The 14,178-nt window shown below is 51.3% G+C and overlaps 5 protein-coding genes and 1 pseudogene across 7 annotated transcripts; 3 read left to right on the top strand and 3 right to left on the bottom strand.

Annotated features, from left to right (window-relative positions):
* Positions 1-679: 679 nt before the first annotated feature.
* LOC9647055 (pentatricopeptide repeat-containing protein At1g11290, chloroplastic) lies at positions 680-3,735 on the bottom strand. Its single transcript, XM_024684932.1, has 2 exons — positions 2,906-3,735; positions 680-2,783 (listed from the first exon to the last, which is right to left on the bottom strand). Exons 1-2 carry the CDS (start codon positions 3,733-3,735, stop codon positions 680-682), a joined length of 2,934 nt encoding a protein of 977 aa, XP_024540700.1.
* A 160-nt stretch (positions 3,736-3,895) lies between these two features.
* Positions 3,896-4,951, top strand: LOC9649601 (autophagy-related protein 18a). The gene is made up of 3 exons (XM_024684931.1): positions 3,896-4,546; positions 4,614-4,718; positions 4,874-4,951. Exons 1-3 carry the CDS (start codon positions 3,896-3,898, stop codon positions 4,949-4,951), a joined length of 834 nt encoding a protein of 277 aa, XP_024540699.1.
* Positions 4,952-5,293: 342 nt separating this feature from the next.
* On the bottom strand, positions 5,294-7,441 carry LOC112349903. Of its 2 annotated transcripts, XM_024685153.1 has the most exons (3): positions 7,106-7,441; positions 6,653-6,687; positions 5,294-6,542 (listed from the first exon to the last, which is right to left on the bottom strand). In XM_024685153.1, exons 2-3 carry the CDS (start codon positions 6,674-6,676, stop codon positions 5,487-5,489), a joined length of 1,080 nt encoding a protein of 359 aa, XP_024540921.1. In that variant the 5' UTR covers positions 6,677-6,687; positions 7,106-7,441; the 3' UTR covers positions 5,294-5,486. The 2 variants fall into 2 exon arrangements, with proteins under 2 accessions (XP_024540921.1, XP_024540920.1); XM_024685152.1 differs by lacking the exon at positions 7,106-7,441 and having other exon boundaries at positions 6,653-6,726.
* Positions 7,442-8,820: 1,379 nt separating this feature from the next.
* On the bottom strand, positions 8,821-11,183 carry LOC9647054. The gene is made up of 5 exons (XM_024684930.1): positions 10,841-11,183; positions 9,746-10,788; positions 9,548-9,686; positions 9,406-9,469; positions 8,821-9,331 (listed from the first exon to the last, which is right to left on the bottom strand). Exons 1-3 carry the CDS (start codon positions 11,181-11,183, stop codon positions 9,615-9,617), a joined length of 1,458 nt encoding a protein of 485 aa, XP_024540698.1. The 3' UTR covers positions 8,821-9,331; positions 9,406-9,469; positions 9,548-9,614.
* Positions 11,184-11,232: 49 nt separating this feature from the next.
* LOC112349886 lies at positions 11,233-11,950 on the top strand. Of its 2 annotated transcripts, none has more exons than XM_024685074.1 (4): positions 11,233-11,274; positions 11,333-11,425; positions 11,488-11,609; positions 11,671-11,950. In XM_024685074.1, the coding sequence occupies exons 1-4, from the start codon at positions 11,250-11,252 to the stop codon at positions 11,737-11,739; spliced, it is 309 nt and encodes a 102-aa protein (XP_024540842.1). In that variant the 5' UTR covers positions 11,233-11,249; the 3' UTR covers positions 11,740-11,950. The 2 variants fall into 2 exon arrangements, with proteins under 2 accessions (XP_024540842.1, XP_024540841.1); XM_024685073.1 differs by having other exon boundaries at positions 11,327-11,425.
* LOC9647053 lies at positions 11,892-13,755 on the top strand (annotated as a pseudogene).
* The last annotated feature ends 423 nt before the right edge of the window (positions 13,756-14,178 follow it).

The raw sequence follows: 14,178 nt of genomic DNA, 5'->3' as shown, positions 1-14,178 counted from the left end.
ATAAAGCTAACATTTACAGTTTATAGTATAATCCTTGAAATGACTTTAATGATTAATCATAATATCTTTAAAAAGTAATTTAACCTACTCAACAATCTTCAAATGTAATTTACAGATTATAGCAATGCCTTCTAAAAAAAAAATTCTGCAGTTTTAGCACGATCCCTGGAGACCATTGAGTCCAAAGTAGAAAATCTAATCATGCTAGTGGCAGTACAACTCAAGGAGACAATGCTACAGGACCATGGCAAGTGAGGAGACAATTTGAGGCTTGGCATCAGCATTGGATTCCTTGCTATGGCATGGCACACAAGGGAGGAATCAAATGAAAATGAAAGCCACTAGACATTGTGGCGAAAGAGGTAAGGCAAAGAGATATAGAGCAGCACCCTAAGGGACAGTAAGTAATTAAGATTAAGGGACATTAAGATTGCACCAAAGTAAAAAGTGTCTAACACTGGTATTCCGAATGGGCTCGGAATTGAAGGAGAAACGCGGGTATCGGACCACAGTGTTGGTGAAAGAGAAAGATTGAACGGTAAAGAGAATGGAAGTGTGGATGCTCTAAAGATTTCTAGGAATCAAGACCGGTACAAGACCGGAGCTGGAGAAAGCTCCAGAGGCGAGTAGAATCGATCGACATCGGTGATTGCTCTATGGCGAAGACGATCTTTTGAGTTCATGGCAGTTTCCCTGATACCAAATTGGACAGAACAACGTAGCCAGCGGAGATGCTTGGATCTAAAACACTCACATTCTCCGCCGCCACTCTTCCCAGCTCAACATCTCCTTGAACACTACACGAGCTCAAGAAGCTCACGTAAGCTCTGGCGTCGGGGATTCTCCGGACGAGCTCCTGGGCAGCACTGAGCTCTCCCGCTCGTCCCAGAAGATCAACCAAGCAGCTGTAGTGCTCCAGAGTCACCTCCAGGCAGTGATCCCGAGCTATAGACGCGAAGAACTGGATCCCGGTCTCGAGCATCCCGGCCTTGGCACAGGCCGAGAGAACGCTCAGTATCGTCACGCCGTCGGCTCGCAATCCAGCCTGCTGCATTCGCGCAAAGAGCTTGAGAGCTCTCTCGCCATCGCCGTGGTGAGCATAGGCCGAGATCACGGACGTCCACACCAGCAAGTTCTCTTGCAGCAAGAAGCTCCGTCCACGATCGAAAACTTTGCTCGCGGACTCGAGGCTTCCACACTTGCTATACATGTGGATGAGCGCCGAGACCACCACGGGATCCATCTCCATCGCCGGGCGCTCGGCGAGCAGAGCGTGGAAGCGCTTGCCTTCGACGAGAGCGGCGGCGGTGGTGCAAGTGGAGAGAATGGTGGCGAAGGTTACTCGGTCGGGCTCTTCGCCTTGGCGCAGCATTCGCCGGAAGAACAGCTTGGCGATGGCGCCATGGTGGCTGTGAGCGTACGCAGCGATGATCGCAGTCCACGAGACTTTGTTGCGCTCGATCATAGCGTCGAAGATCTCTCGAGCGTTGCCGGGGCTGGAGCACTTTCCAAACGCGCTGATGAGAGCGTTTCCAACAACGAGCTCGGTCTCCAGGCCGGCCTCGGCAATGCAAGCGCGGACGAGCTCCAGCGATCGCAAATCCTGTCCGGAGCTCTCCACCAGAACGCTCAAGATCACAATGAAGGTGATCCTCTCCGGAGCCACTCCGCTGAGAAGCATCTCGAGAAACGTCCTGTGAGCTCGCTGGAGCTCGCGGTTCTCAGCGTGGATCGATATCAAACAGTTCCACGCCACCACCCTGTGATCGATCATCGTCTCCTCAAACACCCTTCTCGCGTCTGCCAAATTTCCACACTTCCCATAGCCGGTGACGAGCGAGGTGGCAGAGTTTTCATCCATGCCGAGCTCCATCAAGATCGCCTCGAAAGTCTTCACTTCCGGAAGCTCCAGAGATCCGGAGCTCAGCACCGCGAGGAATCCAACGCTGCTAGACGCCATGCCTTCGAGCATCATCTCCCGGACGAGCTCCAAAGCCTCTCGTCCCCGACCATGATCGCAAAGCGCTGATACGATTGAGTTCCAAGACACCGAGTCCTTCTCCGGGATCTCTCGAAAGAGCTTTCTCGCGAGCGACAACGCTCCACACTTCCCATACATATCTACAAGCGCGTTGGCCACCACCGCCGAGTTTTCTCGATCGATCCCACAGGACTCCACGAACAAAGCGCGGAAAATCTCGCCTTGGCGAAGATCCGACACTGCCGCGCAGAGGTTGATCATGGCGACGATCACCACCTTGCTGGGAAGAACACCGCAGTGCTGCATCCCTCGCAGCAGTGCCATCGCGGGGCGGAGCTGGAAATCATCGGCGTAGCCGGCGATCATCGTCCCCCACAGCGGCAAATCCCTCTCATCCTCCTCCACACCATCAAAGATCTCTCTCGCCGCCGCCAGCCTCCCAGATCTCCGGAAGAACGTCACTGCTGCAGTAGCTGGAAGAGCTCTCTTCATACAAATCCCCAGCTCCTTCGCGTGAGAGAGAACGATCTCTCCCTCCCCGATCGTGCTGGCGCAAGCACCGAGACACGCGACGATCGCCCCCTCGCTCGGAATCACTCCCTCGAGCCTCGTCTCGCGGAGGAGATCGAGAAAAACGCCCTCGCCGCCAATGTGCGCGGATGCTGCCAGCATTGTGTTCCAGGAGATCGAGCTCCGCGAGCTCATCTCGTGGCGAAAGATCCACAGCGCCTCCTCGAGGCTGTGGTTCCTGGCGTACATGTTGAGCAGTGCCGTCCCCAGCGCGAAATCCAGCTCGATCCCGCTGTCCAGGATCCGCGAGTGGATCCATCGCCCATCACGGAGATCGATTTCCGCGACGCTGCCCAGCACGCTCAGCCAGGTGACTCGATCGGGGTGGAGTCCCTCGAGATCCATGGAGCGCACCATCGCCAAAGCGTGAGCACAATGCCGGTTCTGGGCAAATGCTGCCACCATAGCGTTCCCGAGATGAAATTCTTCTCCGCGATTGAATCAAACACCTCTTTCGCGTGATCCACGCTACCGCATCGTCCATACATCGTGACGATCGCGGTGCTCGCGAAAACGCTGCTGGCAGAGATTCCAGACTCGATCATCCATTTGTGGACAGATGCCCCCTCGCGGCAATTGCCGCAAGCACCGAGCACGGTGACGAAGGTGATCGTGTTGGCGATCGAGTGTTCCAGCAGCATTCTCCGGAAGAACACGAGCGCCTCTCGATTCTCGCGGTGGTGGACGCACGCGGCCATCATCGCTGTCCAGGCGATCACGGACTTGATCTCCATGGAGTGGAAGATCTCCTTGGCCGCGGCGAGGCTGCCGATCTTGCCGTGGATGTTGAGCAGCGAGGTGGCGATGGCGATGTCGGTGGCGAGCTGGGCGTCGGCGGCGATGGAGTGGAGGAGGCGGAGCAGCGGCGGGGACGCGAGATTGAGGCAGGCAGTGAGCGCCGTCATGATCGTCACGCGGTTGGGCGCTACACCCTGGAGCTGCATTTGCCGGAACACGAGAATGGCATCGCGGAAGAGCTCTTGGCGAACAAGACCGGCCACCATCGCCGTCCACGGCACCACCGTCTCCGCCGCCCCAGCGCCGCCCATCATTCCCTCCAGATCCCCCAGCCGCCCGCTGGCTCGCGTGTAAACACCCAGCATCTCCTCTTTGAGGCATCGCTCCGGCGCAAAGCCCCGATTCTCTGTCGCGAAAAACCTCGCAAAGAATGCCCTTCTTCGCATCCAAGAACCCTAAACCTCCATCCGCCACATGTCAAGCCTCGCTGCTATACACGTCACTGCCAGCAATGCCATCGTATATCCACATGGCATATTAAACCCTAAGCCTAAATAATTCTATTTAAGGGAGGAGCCCTAGAAACATCTTTTGAAAAAGGAGATTATGGGGGAGAAGGACGATTACTACAAACACGTTGCATTCAATCACGATAGCACTCGCTTTGTTTGCGCTTGCAACGATGGTGTCGAGGTTTACGACTGTGATCCTCTCAAACTCGCTTTTGGGAGGAACCCAAAGCTCGCAAAGGGTCTCGCCATCGCTGAGATGGAGGACAATCTGAGGCTCTTCCTTTTGGGTGGCGGCAAGTTCCCACTGGATGACAACAAAAGGGTGGTGATCTGGGACGAGGTCCAGGGCAGGATCTCCTCAAACTCGTACAATTGCGCGTCTCAAGTCCTGGCGATCAAGGTCTCGGGCGATGCTGTGGCGATTGTGATGCAAAACAAGGTGGAGCTACATGTTTACGTCAAGGCAAACGAGACCTCAAGGATATACCGCAGCGTCACCACTTGCAACCTTCGAGGAGTGTGTGCCCTAAGTCCCGGATACGTTCTCGCGATTCCGGGGCTCTCGGAGGGCGAGGTTCGTATTCACGCTGCTCACAGGCATCCCTTCTCGATCAACGCTCATGCAAACACACTTTCGTGCTTGGCACTCAGCCAGAATGGTCGATTCCTCGCCACTGCGAGCATCAAGGGGACGGTCGTGAAGATCTACTCGATCTCCACTGGCTGGGGGGAGAAGCTTCAAGAGGTAAGAAACATGTCCCCTGAAAGAGTTGACGGGCAACTTATAAGTTTTCTTTTTGTGGTTTCTCCAGCTTCGAAGAGGCAAAGACAAAGCCGAGATTTGGAGCATGGCATTTTCTCCGGACAATCACTGGCTGGCGCTCACCAGTGACAAATGCACAATTCACGTATTCAAGGTAAACGTCCCGGATTCTTCCACGACTTCAAACTCTTCGGCCGCCTCAAATCACGAAGTGACAGCCACGAATCCAACCTCGTCACTCTCCTTCATGAGAGGTAAGATCATCTTGGAAACTTCACTGTCGTACAAGTATTGATCACGTCCATGCAGGTGTTCTCCCGAGCTACTTTAGCTCCCAGTGGTCGTTTGCCCAATTTCAGCTCAAGACAAAGTCCCACGCCGTGGTAACTTTCAGCAGCAAAGAACCCTATACCATTCTTGTCGCCTGCCGGAATTCCACTTTCTACAAGCTAAAGTTTGATCCTGCCTTCGGCGGCACAATGAAACAGGAGAAATACTGCATTTTCCCTGAGGTATAGCGAAGAACACAACAAGGAGAAGAGAACAAGCAAATCATTGAGTCTAACTGTGAAATGTAAATTCTATCTATACATTGACCGTTTCGTTCTTTATGTGATGATACGAGGGCGAAAGAAATCTTTTTTAACTTAATCTTGGGTTAATAAACAAGTATGAGAATGTTGGTATTGGATGGATTGGATCGGATCTGGAGAGCCAAAACAAGTGATCTAGTCCAAAGATTATTATAACTATTACCAGCAACGTAAGCACAAGAAGAGGAAAAGAGCACGAACACTACCTGGGCGATGGGCGGTGATAAAAAGAAGAGCTAGGAAGCTAGCAAAGCTTGCAACCTTTAACCGCAATCATTCAAAAAGGAAAAGAAGAAAAAATCTCTGGAAGATCATCCATCCCTGATCGATCACCCAGCAGTGATGAAACGAGGCTGTGCTCGCTGCTGCGCTCGCTTCTCCCTCAACTTGGCCATCCTTTTGAGCCAAAACTCCATCTCGTCGGGAGCTTCCAGCTTGGCCTTGAGGTTGCTTATGTGCTTGGGCGTGACGAAGTGCTGCTTCTGGATGTTGTGTAGCGTCTCCCCCTTCTTGTCCGCTCGCAAATACCTCGCGCAAACTCCACACAAGACCCGCCAGCTTCCATCCACGAACTCGAGCTTGAGCGGCGACTCCGGGTGCTCCTTCTGGAGCCTCTCGAAGAACGAGGCCAGCTTCTCGGGCGGGGCGGCCGGGTTGGCGGCCGCGGCGAAGCCCAAGTCGCCGTGGTGGTGGATCTTCTTGTAGGACGATCCCAGCAGCTTCTCCTTGTCGGCCTCGCACAGCCAGCCACTGCTGCTCTTGACCTCGCCATCGATCACTTCCAGGCTCTGGAGCGGCAGTGGCTGCTGGCTCGGGTTGAGAATGATCGCCCCAGAGGATGGCGGCGAGGTGGAGCGGATGAGATCCGAGTAGCCACCGCCATCGTCGCTGCAAAACTCGTCCAGTTTCCTCCGCTTGCTGGCGGCAGCGGAGGAGTTAGAGTTTACGTTGATCATGCCGGCGGCGGCGGCGGCCGCGGCCGCGGCGCTTGTTAAGTAAGGATGATCCGCTTCTTTCCGCTGGAAGGGAGCTCCGATCTCCGGAGGAACCATCTGGGAGGCGCAGCTGATCGTGCCGTTTTGATCGCGCATGAGGATGATCCGCTCGTGAAAGCTCCGGTGGCAGCCGCAGGCCTCGCATTTCCGCTCGCCCTTGAAGCTCGAGGAGAATTCCATGCAGCCGTCGAGCACCGGGGTGGCGGAGGTGTGGTTTTGGTTGCGCTTGCACGCGCCGTAGGCGACGAGCACGTCCATGACTTTGGAGTGGAACTGGATGGATTTGGCGAGCTGCTGGTGGAGGTTTTGCTGCTGCTGCTGCTGCTGGTGATCCAGGCGAACAAGGTTGGAGGTCTCGAGCAGCTTTGGCGACTCCTTGTTATCTTCGTGCTGTGGCAAAAGCGAAATTTTCTCTTAAGGGTTGTGATTCAATTGGCAAAGAAGAAGAAGAGATAAAGCAAGGAAACAAGCAAACGATCCAAGAAACTTGGAGAACATACCACATTTTGCGTATCATCCATCATGCGCGCTGGATCTGTGAGCAAAGTTCTCGCATTAATAAAAGAGAGGAAAGATTGAGAGAGAGAGAGAGAGAGAGAGAGAGCGAGAGAGAGCGAGCGAGAGCGAGGAAGCAAGGAACTTTGGATGGAAGAACACACACTTGGAGGAGAGGAAGGACACACACTTTAAACTTTGATGGAAGAAAGAACACGCTAAACTCTCAAAGGAGCAAACCGCACATAGGTATTTTTCAAAACGAATGGAGAGAGAATTCAAGGATCTGCATTCTCTGCGCGTCGATCTAGCGGGCGGGAGAAGCCGATCAAACCAAGCAGGAAAGGATGGAGGAGATCGATCTCCAGCAACAGGAGTCGCCCTAATCTCTCCAGACAACGAGAAAAAGAAAAACAATCACACGGGCGCCCGAGGTTTTAAGGCCGCGATTCACGCACCTGGGCAAACGAGATAATGGATGGATCGATCACTGGCGATGTCAATCAGGGCCCCTGGTTCTTGCGAGGCGCCGAGAGGGCGCGATGGCGATGCGCAGCGCAAACCCACATGAAATTTCTTGAGGAACTCCAACTCCAAAGAAAAAAAAAGAGGAGAGGAAGAAGAAGGTAAAACACACTATGTAGCCAAGCAGCAAAAAATGCACAGGGAAATCCAGAGATTGGAGCCCTTGATCACGAAAAAATTGTTACGCCATCTTTTCTTCTTGTTGTTGCTGCTGCTGCTACTGCCATAGCCAAGAAGAGCTTGGTGCTCACAAGCTTTTGGGTTGCCTTATTTTTAAGCATAAGAAATGAAAAAAAAAAAAAAAAACTTTGGCAGGAAAAAAAAAAAAATCACACAGAATGCCATGCCACTACTTTAGCTTAGCCTAGCAGCTAGGTAGGACCTAAAAGAAAAAAAAAAGCTGGAAGAAGAAAAAAAGGGAAGGAAGGATTGGATTCAAAGCAAAGATGCAATGGACAAACAACAACTTAGCCAGAAAAAAAAAAAAAAGGGTACCCAAAGCCAAAAAGATGATGAAAAAAACACACCTTTGCTTCCTGTAGGTTTCCCTTGGATCTGTGTGTGCAGTTCTGTGTGGTTTTTTTTTTGTTGGGAGCAGGAAAAAGCCATGCCTGTCAACAAACACATCCCAAAGGAGAAGCAACACAAAATGCCAGAGATTAAAAAAACTGCCCTTTTTTTCCTCAAAACAGTTGTAATTGTTTACTCAATTGCTTATATATTGCTGGTTTGGTGGGGAGAATTTTTTTGTATACCTTACTGGCCCCAAGCTTGGTGCTTGTAACAAAATCCAAATAAGATACACGGAAATAGAAAAAAAAACGGTGAGTGCGTCTCCCAAAGAAAAATATTGTAACTTTTTATTTTCTTAGTATTTTCTAAATAAAAAATCAAAGGTTACAGGTGCAAAGTTGTTGCGAGGTAGGTGTACGAGTAGAGTTGCGTGTACAAGGTATGGTGTGGTTTTACCGAGCTTCGCCACCTTTCTTTCGAGCTAAAGTTGGCAAAGAAAAAACACAGTTCAATAGTAAAATTTCTAAAGTTTAAAGGGTTCTGATCGCGGAAAGTTGTAGCTTGAATTGAATGCCGCCACCTTTCTACCATTTTCTTACCATTAGTGGAAAGATGCCTTAAAACGTAGGCACTATGTGTTGGAATAAAAACAATGCAAATAAATACTATTTTGTAGATCTCGAAATACCCTGTTGCACATGCCCTGATCTGAAATATAACTAACAACATGAGTGGATTCCGGAGTTTATGAAAAAAAAAGGAAAAAAATATCTAAGACACTAGCATATTAAGTGCAGCATCTAATCATACTTTTGGATGCATCGACTACGACTTGGTAGCCTCCAAGATTTAAAAAGTCGAGAAAAATGCACGCAGCTTTGGATTAGTTTGTTGTTCTCAAGTGGCCACGTGAAAGACTAGTATAATTTAATGACAACGAAACAATGGTGCCTAATACTATTCTTTTCGATCATTTGAGCAATAAGTATTTTCCATCAGTTTATTACTCTCTCATCTTTTGATTGAGTGTAGTAGGTGCAAAAAAACAAAAAAAAGGGAGGAAAAAAACCTCATTCACGGTCTTCTAGAAGGGATTTTAGATTAAAAATGCTAAATGTCTTTTCGAGCGCGAATAAAAGACGAAAAAAAAGAGCTGATAACTTACTATTTTTACTTAGAATCTACACCCGCTTTTACTTTATGTCACTGTTGCTCGCTCGCTCGCTCCCGTTTTCCTGGTCTTTTTATTTTTTTTCATTTTTATCTTGTCAAACTATTTTTTTTCTCTCTCTCCTGCCTTTGTTTTCTTGTCAGCATGTCCTTGCTCTTATCGTTCATTGTCGTCAATTTTATGCCAGCCCGGACCACGCAATGCAAAGAGCACCTACATAAAACAACGACGAAGAAGGAAACCAATGGATGGTTAGTCAAGCAGCAGCGAGAACAAAAGAAACCAAAAGAAAGGAACCACGCACATTTTCCACTGGCGGAGATCAAGAATCACTACCGGCATCGATCTCTGATACAGTAAAAACCGTCTAAACGGAAAAAAACTTCGAATCTTACACGAGTGCTTTGCTTGTTTTCTTGTTTTTGTCAGCATGCCATTGCTTTAAAACGAATCCAAACCGCAATGCAAAGAGCGCCTACATAGAACAATGAAAAGGAAACGGTGCATGATTAAGCGGAAACATTGCTGATGGAGTAAAGAACTCTTTACCCTCATTCTTGAGGTTGCCGCGCAGAATTTCACCTATCGAAAGAGCTGCTTCATACGAGAAAATCTATAAAAAAAAGATAAAAAATAAAAAATCTGGTTCGGAAAAAGAAAAGAAAAGAAATTCGGACTGTAAAGCGTGTACCTCTTCGGCAAACATGAAGCATGTGGAGTTTTCAGTACAGAGAAAGGACTTGACTCCATGAACTCTTCTACCAATGCGCGACCGTCCACCTGACCCATTCGTCAAACGCGTAACCAGAGAGATGTTCGGGAAGATCTTCCTGGAATTGGAGCGAGCAAATCATCTTGTCAGCAAAAAAAACAAAACAGTTTCGCAAACCTTTCTCCACAAAAACCGAAAGTTGTCCGTGCACAATCTCCACGACTTGTGCTCCATACTGCTGCTTTCACCATCATCAGAGCCAGAATTACTTGAATCCTCTGTATCTTTTCGGCTCTTCCGACTTTTCCTCTTCTTCCTCTTCCTCGGGGTTACTGGAGCCGCGTCGAAACGTATCCTGTTCTCTTTGAATAGAAGAGGATAGGAGATCTGACCGCTCTTCTCCGTGAGATACCAATAAAGCATCAGTGCTTCCAGCCCCAGGAACTTCAAGCAACTCCACTTATCCAGCTTCAAGTTCTGCCTCCTCACCGCCCACACCACCGCTGGATCACACTCGGCCTCACCAAGTAGTCGCTTCAAAACCTTTGTTTCTTCCTCGTAGTCTTCATCCCCAACGATCTTCACTATCTGTCTCCTGTGGTTGGCACAAGCGTTGCAAACGATAGCATCGTAGAGCGTCGGGCACCTTTCCTCGGATAGAATCACCTCTTGCAGCCAAGTCTTTTGCTTTTCCCGGCCGCCACCTTTCCTCTCGTTCTTTCTCGGCCCCTTGCTGCTCATCTGGAAGACGAGCTCGTTCACGAAAGTCAAGAGGCTCTCCTCCGAGAGGAGATGGAGCACGCAGTTGGAGAGCTTGGACAGCGATTCCTCCGCGAGGTAGTCTTCCACGAGATTCCAAGTCTCTGGGCAATCGTCCACCATCATCTTCTCCTCAAGCGCGTTGATGAAGAAGTCGATGTCGAGGCTCAAAAACTCTCCATTCTTCATGGAGTCCCAGAGCTCGTCAGACCTCCAAAAGGATGGTACCTTGTCGAGGAAGTTGTCCACTGTTCGCAACACATCAAGCTCGAGGAAGTAATGTGGCTTTGACGCGACCGTGGCCGGAGCTTGGCCGTGCTTGCCATTCCAATCGAGCTCATGCCAGCAGGATTCACGATGGACGAAAGTAAATCGAGCCAGCGCTCGAGCACCCCACTGGTGATCGCTGTTGCCACCGCTCGAGAACTTCCCAAACCACTGAAGTATTCTCTGTGAATCTCCTGCGCAAGCAACCCATGAATCACATCCATGAAGCGAGATTCGATGGTTTACCTTCGAAGAATCGCCTTAGAAGTCGATCGTCGCGAGCGAGAACCCTCGCTGCCCACGCGGGCCTGTTCTCGCACAGCATCCGGATGACGCGCTGCCGGATACTGCGCCCTTCCTCGCCATCTTTCGAGACGAGCCCTAGAAACGCAGCTCTTTGCGCCGCCGGGGGCAAATCAAGAGATCCCAGCGCCGCGCACAGCCACATCCGGCCTTCGCCCCCTAGAACAATCTTCCTCACCAGATCCTCCACGCATTGCAGCCATTTCCAGCGCCGCTCCACCGCCTCCTCGAAATCCTTGCCGGCCGCCCTGTCTGGCGCTGGTGGCGGCAAACAAAGAATCCCCATAGCTTCTCTAAAGCCCTAATGTTATGCCAACTGGTCAAATCCCCCAAGAACCCTAAAAACAGGGCCATGGCGGACGAGCGCTCTAGGCGCGGTAAGCTATGCGGCATTTCTGTTTCGCCAGGGTCTCACGGGAGAATCGCTAGCTCCAGATGCAACGATCATCAGAGAGTCCAGGTACACGGCCGTTTTGCTGGAAACCTCTCCGTCCGTGCACGACATTCCAGGCCTGACGACTGCATCGGGTGAGAATCGCTGCGAAATATCGTGTGCCAAGGCCATGGATCGCTAAATCTCTCGCTTTTAGGACGCGCGCTGTCGCAGCCGTCTGTGGAAAATCTGGAGCGAGCGCTGGAGCTCCTGGACGCAAGGGTCCAGCTTCACGACAACGAGCTCGAGGACTATCTCTTGCCCTCCCCAGCGAGAATCGTAAGCTTAATAACTACGCTTGAATGATCGCAATTGAGAGACTGGTGTGATCAAACACCAGGTTGTCTCTGAGCAGCCCGAGCAGCCGATCGGCGTAGATAACCCGGAAGATTTCCAGCTAGAAGAATAACTTCGGTAGGTATGTGATCGTTCCTCGATGAAATCGAACTTCCAGGAACTCGAGCACATAAAACTCTGGACGAAAGATATCTGCGTGAAGAGACAAACAACAACACCACAAGTTTACAACGTCCCGGCTGTTAGGACAATCATTGTTCTTGCATGACTTGGTATAGAACAAATAATCACACATATTTGGATTTCAACATCCTTTTCTTGCCGACTTCCCCTTTCGGCTGCTCAAAGTTTTCACAGTGGATTCTATCAGGGGATTGAGCGAGCAATGGAACTCAGGCATAGATCACCTCAACATGGCAGTCGCTCGGAGCACAGTCGGGAGGTATTTCAAGCTGGAGGAGCGAAACTCTTGCTTCACTCGAGAGGTGAGAGCCGGCACAGCAACTTTCCTCACGATGGCATATATCCTCGCGGTGAACGCCAGCATACTCACCCACTCTGGCGGTCCCTGCGGCATCTCCGACTGGTCTGCTCCAACGCCACCATCCCGGCACAGCGCTGCTCGGGGCTCACTCCCGGCGGTATACCGCTCACTCTTGTCAAGCCAGGTGCCGAGTGCAAGGATCCAGGGGCCCAGAACAAAGGATACTCCGACTGCCTGGACCAGACGAAGCGTGATCTCATCGTTGCCACGGCAGCTTCCTCGCTCATCGGCAGTGTCATCATGGGAGTGTTCGCAAATCTCCCGCTCGGGCTGGCGCCTGGGATGGGAGCAAACGCCTACTTTGCGTACACCGTCGTCGGCTTCCACGGCTCCGGAAGTGTCTCCTACGGTGGAGCTCTAGCGGCTGTGTTCGTCGAGGGACTGATCTTTCTCGGGCTGGCAGCACTCGGCCTCAGGACTCGGCTGGCCAAGGCTATCCCCCGCCCCGTCCGCATCTCCAGCGCGGCTGGTATCGGTGTCTTCCTCACCTTAATCGGCTTGCAGTCGAGCGAAGGCGTCGGGCTCATCGGCTTCAGTCCGTCATCTCTGGTGACGCTGGGTGGATGCCCGGCAGCGGACCGAGTAGCGGTAGCACCGGTTGTCACCAACACCACAACCGGTGTCTCCCGTCTCATGCCCGGCGGTACCATCTCCTCTAACGTCCTGTGCACGCGTAACCGGATGGAAGATCCCACTCTCTGGCTTGGGGTCGTCGGCTTCGTCATCATCGCGTATGCTATCGTCAGGGGTGTCAAAGGTGCCATGATCTACGGCATTGTCTTCGTCACCGGCATCTCCTGGTTCCGGGGAACGAAGGTGACGTACTTCCCAAATACCGACGCTGGTAACGCGGCCTACTCGTACTTCCGCAAGGTGGTCGACGTTCACACCATCAAAGGCACCGCTGGAGCTCTCTCCTTTGCTGAAATCGGCAAGAGCCAGTTCTGGGTGGCGCTCATCACCTTCCTCTACGTCGACATACTGGATACCACCGGAACTCTCTACTCCATGGCCAAGTTTGCCGGCTTCGTCGACGAGAATGGCGATTTCGAGGGGCAGTACCAGGCCTTCATGAGCGATGCTGCAGCAATCGTGGTCGGCTCGGCACTTGGAACTTCTCCTGTCACCGCTTTCATCGAGTCGTCCACGGGGATCCGAGAAGGTGGGAGAACCGGGATTACTGCTCTTGCTGTGGCGATGTACTTCTTCCTGGCGCTGTTTTTCACACCGCTGCTGGCTTCTATTCCACCTTGGGCAGTTGGACCGGCGCTTGTTCTCGTCGGAGTTTTGATGATGAAGTCCGTCAAGGAGATTGACTGGGATGACATGAGAGAAGCCATCCCGGCGTTCATTACCATCGTCCTCATGCCTCTTACGTACTCCATTGCTTATGGCTTGACCGGCGGCATTGGTACGTTCATGGTGCTGAATGGACTCGACTGGCTCTTTTGCAAGACCAAAAGGCCACGATACCGCCCGCAACAAGTTGATACAGTGGAAAATGGCAGAGCTATAGAGCAGGTCTGTCGTAGCGGCATGTCTCTCGTCCTGGCCGCGCAAAGGAACAACAATGTCAATAGCTAGATCAAAGTTTTAAAACAATGACAAAGCAAATGTCTGTGAATATCAAATCCAAGTCCTGCTTTGACTGACGATGGTGCTGGCCGAGACGATCAATCGATCGGGGTAACAGAACGCACAGCTCTTTGAGAACATATGGTGCATCGCTTCAAGAACGTCGTCGATCCTAGCGATTCAAGCGCTGGCATTTCCAGATCCATCGCTGGGAGTGTGTGAAAGAGATGCTATTGTACATACATCACTATGTTCCCTGTTAAGTAATTTCTCTGCTCTAAAGGAAGACAGGAAAAAAAGGAGAAGAAAAACACTCCCCTCACCTGTCACTCCAGAATGAAATTTTCAAGACTTTGGCAGATCCTTTCCACTCTGCTGCAACAGCATATCATAGTTGACGGATACTAGTTGCGAGAGATTCTGCGAAAGCCA

The sequence above is a fragment of the Selaginella moellendorffii genome, unplaced genomic scaffold (assembly GCF_000143415.4).
Source record: "Selaginella moellendorffii unplaced genomic scaffold, v1.0 SELMOscaffold_43, whole genome shotgun sequence".
Taxonomy (NCBI): Eukaryota; Viridiplantae; Streptophyta; class Lycopodiopsida; order Selaginellales; family Selaginellaceae; genus Selaginella; species Selaginella moellendorffii.
This window is presented reverse-complemented; position numbering and strand designations above follow the sequence as displayed.

What these genes read in the sequence shown, in the direction of transcription:
- LOC112349903 (XM_024685153.1), bottom strand. Translation starts at nt 6,676, where the DNA reads ATGATGGATGATACGCAAAATGTG. An exon ending in TGGATGATACGCAAAATGTG is followed by an intron (nt 6,543 to 6,652) that starts GTATGTTCTCCA and finishes CTTTTGCCACAG; the next exon opens with CACGAAGATAACAAGGAGTC.
- LOC9647054 (XM_024684930.1), bottom strand. Translation starts at nt 11,183, where the DNA reads ATGGGGATTCTTTGTTTGCCGCCACCAGCGCCAGACAGGGCGGCCGGC. An exon ending in TCTAAGGCGATTCTTCGAAG is followed by an intron (nt 10,789 to 10,840) that starts GTAAACCATCGA and finishes TTGCTTGCGCAG; the next exon opens with GAGATTCACAGAGAATACTT. An exon ending in TTCGGTTTTTGTGGAGAAAG is followed by an intron (nt 9,687 to 9,745) that starts GTTTGCGAAACT and finishes CTCCAATTCCAG; the next exon opens with GAAGATCTTCCCGAACATCT.
- LOC112349886 (XM_024685073.1), top strand. Translation starts at nt 11,250, where the DNA reads ATGGCGGACGAGCGCTCTAGGCGCG. An exon ending in GGACGAGCGCTCTAGGCGCG is followed by an intron (nt 11,275 to 11,326) that starts GTAAGCTATGCG and finishes GAGAATCGCTAG; the next exon opens with CTCCAGATGCAACGATCATC. An exon ending in AGGCCTGACGACTGCATCGG is followed by an intron (nt 11,426 to 11,487) that starts GTGAGAATCGCT and finishes TCTCGCTTTTAG; the next exon opens with GACGCGCGCTGTCGCAGCCG.
- LOC9649601 (XM_024684931.1), top strand. Translation starts at nt 3,896, where the DNA reads ATGGGGGAGAAGGACGATTACTACAAACACGTTGCATTCAATCACGAT. An exon ending in GGGGGGAGAAGCTTCAAGAG is followed by an intron (nt 4,547 to 4,613) that starts GTAAGAAACATG and finishes TGGTTTCTCCAG; the next exon opens with CTTCGAAGAGGCAAAGACAA. An exon ending in GCACAATTCACGTATTCAAG is followed by an intron (nt 4,719 to 4,873) that starts GTAAACGTCCCG and finishes ACGTCCATGCAG; the next exon opens with GTGTTCTCCCGAGCTACTTT.
- LOC9647055 (XM_024684932.1), bottom strand. Translation starts at nt 3,735, where the DNA reads ATGCGAAGAAGGGCATTCTTTGCGAGGTTTTTCGCGACAGAGAATCGG. An exon ending in GTGCTCACGCTTTGGCGATG is followed by an intron (nt 2,784 to 2,905) that starts GTGCGCTCCATG and finishes GATCCTGGACAG; the next exon opens with CGGGATCGAGCTGGATTTCG.